The 9468-nt window shown below is 34.7% G+C and overlaps 1 protein-coding gene across 2 annotated transcripts; it reads left to right on the top strand.

Moving 5' to 3' along the window:
* The first annotated feature begins 2795 nt into the window (after positions 1-2795).
* On the top strand, positions 2796-9239 carry LOC126667262 (uncharacterized). Of its 2 annotated transcripts, XM_050360235.2 has the most exons (7): positions 2796-3577; positions 4445-4885; positions 5099-5612; positions 6352-7747; positions 7998-8353; positions 8694-8765; positions 8976-9239. In XM_050360235.2, the coding sequence occupies exons 1-4, from the start codon at positions 3010-3012 to the stop codon at positions 7709-7711; spliced, it is 2883 nt and encodes a 960-aa protein (XP_050216192.1). In that variant the 5' UTR covers positions 2796-3009; the 3' UTR covers positions 7712-7747; positions 7998-8353; positions 8694-8765; positions 8976-9239. The 2 variants fall into 2 exon arrangements, with proteins under 2 accessions (XP_050216192.1, XP_050216191.1); XM_050360234.2 differs by lacking the exon at positions 8976-9239 and having other exon boundaries at positions 8694-8914.
* The last annotated feature ends 229 nt before the right edge of the window (positions 9240-9468 follow it).

The following is a 9468-nucleotide window of genomic DNA, read 5'->3' on the forward strand; positions in this document are numbered from 1 at the left end:
TTTTTTCTCATAACTGAACCAGTAATCGAATTCTTAACCGATTATTACTCGGCGCTACTTCTATTTTTTTCAATTTGATATTTTGATTCCTTCTATTTCTGGGTTTTACAATTTACACCGCAAAGTAACCTAAAAAAATAAAATATCAACAAAAATTTAAGCTGAAAATCATGAATTGAAAGTTATATCCGAGCCGTTTTGGAGTTTATTTTTTTATTCTTGTGTTTTGATTTTTTTACTCTAAAATTTGTTCTAGCTTATTTTTAAAAACAAATGGGGCTTAATCACTAAAAAAAAACTCTTTTTGCAATTTTAAACCGACGTAGAAAAATTTTCAATTTTATTCTAATTTGTCTTTCTGTGTTTCAATTGTACCCTAAATTAAAAACCTTTGACAATTTAATTACTTTAAGGATGAAAAAAATTTAACAATTAAATAAAAGGATAATATCATATTCTATAATATTTGAAACATGCAAATAAATCCTTAATCTTTTAAAACTTTCAAATAAGTTTTAAATGAATAATTAATTATTTTTTAAAATTTTATTAAAAACTAAATAAATTTAAAACCAAAATTTTATTAAAACCGCTTTCGTCCCTACCAACGGCACCATTCTAATCTCACTGCGACCCGCTAGAGTTCCTTTTCCGATGTAGAAGGAGTTGTCGCTCCGCCTTCTCCGATCTGGAGAAGGAGCTACTCGCTCTTTTTCCAAATGGGAGAATGAGAGCAGCTCTTTCTCATATTTGCGAAGGAGCGATGTTGCTTTCTTCTCAATTTGAGAAGGAGCAAGCGCTCGCTCCTTCTCCATCAGAGAAGCAACAACTCTTTTTCTATTGAAGAAGGAGCTTCGGCTGGTCGAGGTTGAAGACCATTGTTTTTTTTTTTTGGTAAAATGTTTTTAATTTTTTTTTTGTAAATCGATTTTGTCTTTGTTTTGTGTAAAATGTATGCTTTAACGATGTTAATTTTTAAAAGTTATCAACAATTAATATAAAAGTAATTATTGTTTGCTGATTTTAGTGAGGAAGAAGGCGTTTTATATAATAATAAAATTAGCGTCTATTTAGAATATGTGCCTAAACTGAAGAACTATTTTAAACCATTTTCTAATTGAATAAACAATTGAATTACGAAAGGGCAAATTAGGGGAAAATTGAGGATTTTTCTACGTCAGGATAAAATTGCAAAAAGGGCTACAGTAGGGGGGTTTGAGTGATTATGCCAAAAAATGGTTTAAAATAGTTTCATATGGTTTATGAAATACATTTTTACAACTATTTATAAAAAACAGTTTATAAAAGAGAGTCAAACATTTTATAAAAATACAATTTACAATCTTTTTCTAAAAAGAGTTTTAAATAATTTTATAAAATCAAAATTATTTTTATATATTTTGAAATTTAAAAATAATTGTTTTATAAAACAATTTTCAACAGCTTCTAAATAATATTTCTCAATTTTGAAAAATAATGAAACAGTAGTTTCAAACAGTTCAAACAATTTTAAACAGTTTTTAAACAATTTTGAAAAATAGTTTTGAACGACGTTTACATAATATTTTTATATGAGAAATAATAATTGTAACTCTTTCAAAAAACCGTTTCAAACAATTTTTAACAAGTTTTTAAATATGTTTTCTAGTAGTTTATCAAAGTTTATTTAAATATTTGTAAATAATAAAATCAAAAAATACATTACAACAAATTCTAAACAATTTTTTTGTGGTTCTTAAAAACAATCTATAAAAAAATGCTAAAAAATAGTTTCAAATGCTTTTAAGCGGTTTTAAACATTTTTTTAAAAATAGTTTCAAATAGTTTCACATGAATTCAACAATATTTACTAAAATGTTCATCAACATGTCAAAACGTCATTCATGGAGAATATGACGAAACCATCAAAAGTTTCTCAATAATTGCCAAAACTAAGCGTGGATACTTTTAAAAACATTACTAGAACAATACAAAATAATATAACAAATAATTATCATGAATAAATGGATGAATACGCCGAATTATTTAAAAATAAAATATAAACGAAATGATCAATAATTAAAAAGAAATTATCATGTAAAAACGTAGTAGAAGAAAAAGATTAAAATGAATCATGTTCTATTATAGAAAAAAAAAAGTAAAAAAACAAGAGAAACGAAAGAGAGAAAGAAAGAGTAAGAAGAGACATCTACATATGCCCCCTAAAAGAATGTAAATATACAAATTAAACATTTGTATTAAAATAGTGATTAAAACAAGAATTAATGTCATAAAAATTATATAAATTTTATATGCTTTTTCAATTTAATCACGTTTTTTAAAAATATCATATTTAGACACCAACTTGTTTTCCCAAATCGATACGTCAGATTATAATATAAATTAATTTGCCGATATGACAGTCGAAAAATGACTTTCGCCTCATCAAATTACACCAGATAATGGATGTCGCCTTAAAGAAATCCGATCTTATGTATTGATTTGAAAAAAAAATTAATATTGGTATCCAATTATGACACTTAAAAAAACGTAATTAAATCGGAAAAAAATGTATAAATGGTAAATTTTCATGCAACAATCCAAAAAACAATAAAATTGCAAACATCTCATTGGTTTGTATAAATAAAAAGAGACAACCGTTGCATTAAATAATTATTTTATTTTAAGTAAAAAATTGAATTTTTCCTTTTGACTAAAAAGATAAAGCAAGCACTGAAAGTAAAAAATTAGAAACTTTAGATACTAAAAGTACACTTTATCCAAAATATATATTCATTTCATCGCAGCTCAGCTCATATATCCCAATTCCCAACCAATTCTACGCAGCCACATAAGATATAGGTCGCTTCTTTTTTCCCTGTAATCTCATATTCCCGTTAAAAGAAATCCCCAATTTTTTAGGGTTTCAATTTCAATTCAATATTCCTCGTTAAAGATATGTTTTCCGTTTCTAACCCCACGAGCTTGATCTTCTAACAATTTGTTGTAAAATTCGTCATATAATATACAATGGCCGCCGATCGCAGTATCATCACTACCGCCACCATCTCAACCGCCGCCGCTGCGGCTGCTTCTAAGCCCATATGGATGAAGCAAGCCGACGAAGCTAAGCTGAAAAGTGAAGCCGAGAAAGCCGCCGCAGCGAAAGCCGCATTCGAAGCCACATTCAAAACCCTAACTGCAAACAAACCAGAGAAGCCCTCGGATTCGGATTCTGAAGAAGAGGAATCAGAGCATTACTTAGCTAACAAACCAGTGGGACCAGTTGACCCGACAAAATGCACAGCCGTGGGTGCTGGTATAGCTGGAGGAACGGCTTGCGCGCCGTCTACGTTCATGGTTGTGACGAAAGATTCCGATGGGAGGAAGGTGACGCATGGAGGCGCGCAGATTAAGGTGAAGGTGGCGCCCGGAGTGGGCGTTGGAGGGACGGAACAGGAAGGGATAGTGAAGGATATTGGAGATGGGAGTTATACAGTGACTTATGTTGTGCCTAAAAGAGGGAATTATATGGTAAATATTGAGTGTAATGGGAAAGCTATCATGGGTAGTCCGTTTCCCGTGTTCTTCAGTGCAGGTATATTGCATTCTTGAAATGTAATATCTCATTCCATACGTTGTATTGTAGAATTGCATCTATTTTTATGTATTTACATTTGTTAATTTGTTATCTTTCAATTAAATGTTTTTTTTTAATAGTTTAGATACTTGGTAGGATAGTATTCTTGCAAATTTAAGGGGATGTCAGTGCCATGTTGGTTATCTTATTAGGCTAAGTATTATTCTTTATACGTGCTGTTGTTTTCCATTCTTGTGCAGTGGATTTGAGTTGTCCTTTCTTGGGAAGTTTTAAGGTGGCTTATTTTATAACTGCTTTTGGATTATTCTTTGGTTCAGTTACTAGTGATATAGCATTTATGCTAGCTAAGTAGATATTAAATAGGTGATGTTATGGTAAAGTATATTTCTTTATACCTGGTATCTGCTGTACATTCCCCATTGTTATGAAGTGCATTCTTTTATTTTTATTTTTTGGAGATGATAGGTAACCTATCATAGGCTCACATTATCCTGATATGCATACATTTGGTAATTCATGAACTCCCCTTAATGTTCTTGTTTTGTTGTCTGGATTTAAAACTTGTAAATTTTGCATCGATTTTGATTGTATGAGAATTTTATTTTTGAACAAATTGATCCAGTTAGATGAATTCTATAGAACCTAACAAATCATTTTTTGGAAGTAACTATGGTGAAAAGGTTGGGAACATTTCATCTGGGGGTTAAGTGCATGGATGCTGCTTAATAATTTCAGGAAAATGAAGTGCCATTGCCTGCATGCCACTTAGTCATTTCATAATTCTTTTTACTTGCCGTCATTGTATATAGTGTTAAATGATATTCACGAGTGGATTTTTTTTGACGTTCTGAAGTGATTGTGCAGGTACTGCAACTGGAGGAGTGCTTGGTATGGCTCCCACATCCACATTTCCAAACTTAATTAACCAGACCATGCCAAACATGCCAAATTATTCAGGTTCCGTTTCTGGTGCATTCCCTGGATTACTGGGAATGATTCCCGGAATTGTTGCAGGTGCTTCAGGTGGTGCTGTTTTGCCTGGAATAGGGGCATCCCTTGGGGAAGTTTGTCGAGAGTATCTTAATGGCCGGTGTGCAAAAACCGACTGCAAGTTGAACCATCCTCCGCACAATTTACTAATGACAGCATTAGCTGCTACAACCACAATGGGGACACTCAGTCAGGTGCCCATGGCACCTTCAGCAGCTGCAATGGCTGCTGCTCAGGCCATTGTTGCTGCCCAAGCCCTTCAAGCTCATGCTGCTCAGGTTCAAGCACAATCTCAATCTACGAAGGACTCATATGGTAATTTTATCTCTTTAATTTGGCTATGCATATAGCAGCAACTTGTGTGCTGCCTTTTTCTTTGTTTTTCAGTGCTTTCACACCTGATGTTTTTAGGATTTTCCCGCCTTTGAAGTGTAATATAGATTATCCTCTCCCTTTCATGGTTTTATTGATTTTATCTTTATTTAGTGGAGCATGTTTCAACAGAGTGTTTGTTTCTCTTTTTGCTAGGTTCACCTGACAAAGCCGGGAGAGAAGACGCCCTGAAGAAGACACTCCAAGTTAGCAATCTCAGTGCGCTTCTGACAGTGGAACAGCTGAAACAACTGTTTGGATTTTTTGGTTCAGTAGTTGACTGTAGTATCACTGATTCAAAGCATTTTGCTTACATAGAATTCTCAAAACCTGAGGAAGCAACTGCTGCTTTAGCTTTGAACAGTATGGATGTTGGGGGTCGGCCATTGAATGTTGAGATGGCTAAAACACTTCCTCAGAAGTCACATTTGAATTCATCAATGTCTTCGTCTTCTCTGCCGATGATGATGCAGCAAGCTGTTGCCATGCAACAGATGCAATTTCAACAGGCTTTGCTTATGCAACAAACTATGACTGCACAGCAGGCAGCTAACCGAGCTGCAACAATGAAGTCTGCAACAGAGCTAGCAACAGCTAGAGCCTTAGAAATTAGTAATAAGTTAAAAGCTGATGGACATGTTGTCGAAGAGAAGGAAGAAATAAAATCCAGGTAAATGCCATTTTATTTTCTTTTAAAATAGAGGGCTGGTATAGATTCTTTTGTTAAGCTTTTCCATCACTTAATCTTACAACAAGAAGTCTTTCTTGTCAGGATCTTGTTTTACATCATTGTTGCTTTTATTTGTTTATTGTCTTTGCTCAATGTGCTGCTGATGCTAATCTGTTGCAAGAGATGGGACATCTACAGCTTGCTTATTTTCCTTGTGTCTGACATTTCTGCTGTTTTCTTTTCAAAGAAAATTATTTTTAAATGCAGTAAGGTTATATGAGAAATCATATATTTTTGTGTGGTAAATAATGAATATGTAAAACAAACACTCTTAATTACCCTGGCCTCTTTTTTTTTTTTATCTCTCTTCTTGTAATTGGGATGATATTATTTTAATATCTCATTGTCAAAAAACAATATAAAAGAGAAACTTGAATTTGTTGTCTAACAAGTCATATATTTCAATATGTATACATTTATTTTATACCACTTGCGTAGATGTATTAAATTATGGTAAAAGTTCAATTATTGTCGGGTTAGAGAAGATACCAAATTAGGAGTGTATGGTTCCCATTTGCTATGGATGTACATTTATATGAATTCTATTCTTGACGTCTTAGGATTCTTGTGTTTGTAATTTCTTGATAGTTACATATTATATGGAACAATTTTTAGATGAAGAGTATATACTGTTTGGGAATCAATTTTCATGACTAATAACTTTTACTGTGTTATGAAGATCACCATCCCCATCTCGAGCAAGATCTAAGTCAAAATCACCAGTGAATTATAGACGAAGGCAAATGTCTCCTTCTTATTCACCTCCTCGGCGCCGTCGAGGTCATAGATTCAGATCGCCTTTGAGATCTCGCCATCATTTTAGGTATGATAACGGAAGGCGGTCGTATAGAGACAGTAGGGATGTTATTGGGAGATCTAGAAGAAGGGATGAGCCTTATGATCGTTCCCCTGTTTCGAGGAGAAATAGGAGTAGGAGTGTGAGCCCTCGATTGAAAAGGTCATCCAGAGCTGATTCAGGTTCACCAAAGCGTCATCGGGATAGTTCACCTCGCAGACCTAGAAAATCATCCCATGGTGGTTCAAGGTCACCAAGGCATCATGGAGGAAGCAGGTCATCCCCAAGAAATGACATCGATTACAAACTGAAATACAGAAAGCGCTCTAGGTCCAAGTCTGTGGAAAATTCCAGTGACAAAGCAAAAGAATCCCAGAATGAAAAATCCAAGCAACAGGATAGGAGATCAAGGTCATTATCTGCGGATGAAAGGAACAATGGAAATAAGTCTTCCCCCAAAAGTACAGATGACAATGAACCTAAACAGAGGAGGCAATCGAGATCAAGATCTGTTGAAGCAAGGCACTGCTCCAATGAGAAAGCGAGTGAAACCAGGAATGATAGATTGAAACATCGTGATAGGAAGAGGTCCAGGTCAAAATCTGTTGAAGTTAAGGGCTGTTCCAGGGAGAAAGGGAACGAGAGCAGAGATAGAAAATCAAAGCATCATGAGAGAAAGCGGTCTAGATCGGTGTCTCCTGATAACAGAGATAGAAAATCAAAATATCATGAGAGAAAGCGGTCTAGATCAGTGTCTCCTGAGGTTAAGCGTTACAGAGGAAGCAGGTCATCCCCACGAGTTGGAGATGAGAATAGATCAAAGCACAGGAGGCACTCGAGGTCAAAATCTCAAGAAAGAAAGCACCATTCTGGTCACAAGAAGGATGGAAATGGAGAGGAAAAATTGAAGCCTCGTAGCAGAAGAAGGTCTCTGTCTGCTGAAGGTAAGCATTACAGGTCTCCAAGGAGCTTAGAAGAGAAGAAGTCAAAACATAAAAGGCGCTCTAGGTCAAGATCTGCAGAAGGATTGCGTCATTCAAGTGATATAAAGAACATGTACACAACTGAAAATCCAGTACCTGATAACTGTATATCAGATGAAGCTGAAATTGTGACCGACGAGCAATTATCCGCAGTGAGCAATGCAGGTAATATCTTTGATGACAGAATGTTGTCTTCAAAAAATGACGACTATTCAAAAAACTTGGAGGAAAATATGATGGTGGATGATAACAAAGAATGAGGGTCTACCGTGTTCCAATTTTCAAAAGCCAAAAAGGTTTGTCACCAAACTTAAGTAACCACAACCACAACTCAATCAGTTCTCTAAACTCAATTTAATGGATTGGAAAAAATATCTTTGAAATTTTCCACATTTTTGTAAATATTTATCATGTTATCTTGATTTTATTTACATGACTAGTCCAACACATGTGAACCAAATTAGGACCCGGAATTTCCTCAATATTAGGGTTGATTGTTCTGATTGATATTACTCTCAACTCACAAGTTGCCTGGTTGAATTGCAGGATGGTAGGATTCAACTGGGCTTATGCAGTTTGAAGTTCTTCTCCAATGTAGAAGAGATGAGATGAAGGAAGAAATGTTCAATCGGTCAACAATCTGAATGAGCAAATCACATATTTTTAGAAGTTGTTTAGATGCATGAACTTTAAATTCTGAGTATTCATCCTTGCTAGGGTGATTCTCTAAAATATTCTCAGTGTTTCTTTGGTGCACTTCGTGTTTGTTTATCTTTTGCAGGTTCACTTGTAACAATTGGAACTAGGGTTTCAGGCATTCTGACCTTTGATATGGATTAAATTTTGAGGAGGTATTCTGCTGATGTCTTCATCAATGTAGCAAGCTTCTATATCTTCTGAATGTATGTTTGACTATTACCTCTTGATTAAAAAGTTCATTTACAGGATTATTTCCAGTTGTTTTGCTATTTTTTTCTTTAAATTTTGCGCAATTTGTTCATTAAGATAAAATCTTAACAAGACCTCAAGTTCTGGATATGTTGGACAAAAGTGGTTTAATAGTTGATAGTTAGCTATGTTATCTTCTGCTTGCAATCCGAATGAACCGTTTTGAATTAGATTTTCATTTCCTTCATAACTGTTAAGGTGATAGCTTATAGTGTATGTAGTGGACTGATCATAGGCTCAGCTTTATTTACCTTTGATGGTGTGGTGGGCCTGTCATCTGCCAAATACATGCAGGTCATACATGGCGTTTGCATTGGAGCAAAGGGATCAATTCGGCTCAATTAAGATTTACTGATGGAGATGAAGGTATGCAGTCATTAGAGTGGCGAGTTTGTGCGTTAAGCTTTTCGTATATCTCAGAGCTTTTTGAGACTGTTGATAGTGAATCGGGTTTGTTGTATTTGCCAATACTTGCCTTGTGCGACAATGTTATAAAACCTCGTGCCTTACTCTTTTCCCCTTTCTTTTTCCTTCTTTTTTTCCCTTTTTTTCTTTTTTCCTTTTCTTCTTGTCAAGGTATTGTCTTTGGTTATTGAAGCCATTTTTGAAGTCAAGTGAAACCAGATGTTGCTGCAATGAGTAGCATTTGTTGAATATGAGCACAACTGCCAAATTGGTTTTTGACAGGTAAACTTTGGTTAAGTTGCTGGAATTATTGTGCTTTCTGATAAATTTCAGCTATAATTATCTTGCATAATTATGTATCTTAACTACTAGTTGTGGCCCAAATTCTCAGTTCAATGTCTATGCAGTAATTTGAAATGTTCATGATTTCTGCTATGTGCATGCATTATATATTTTGCTGGTAAGAATATAACTGCACTAGAGTTTATTTTGGGGGTCGGTGCCTTGATGCTTAGAGTAGCAGAGCGAACATTATGAAAATATCATTCATAGCAGTGTTATCAAAGGCGCCTCACCAGCTGAGATGCTGGCGAGTTCCCGAAAGGCGCCCGCTCCGACGCGCGCCTTTTGGAAAGTTAGGTTCTTTTTGCAAATTTAAAATAAC

This window comes from Mercurialis annua, linkage group LG2 (genome assembly GCF_937616625.2).
Source record: "Mercurialis annua linkage group LG2, ddMerAnnu1.2, whole genome shotgun sequence".
Lineage (NCBI taxonomy): Eukaryota > Viridiplantae > Streptophyta > Magnoliopsida > Malpighiales > Euphorbiaceae > Mercurialis > Mercurialis annua.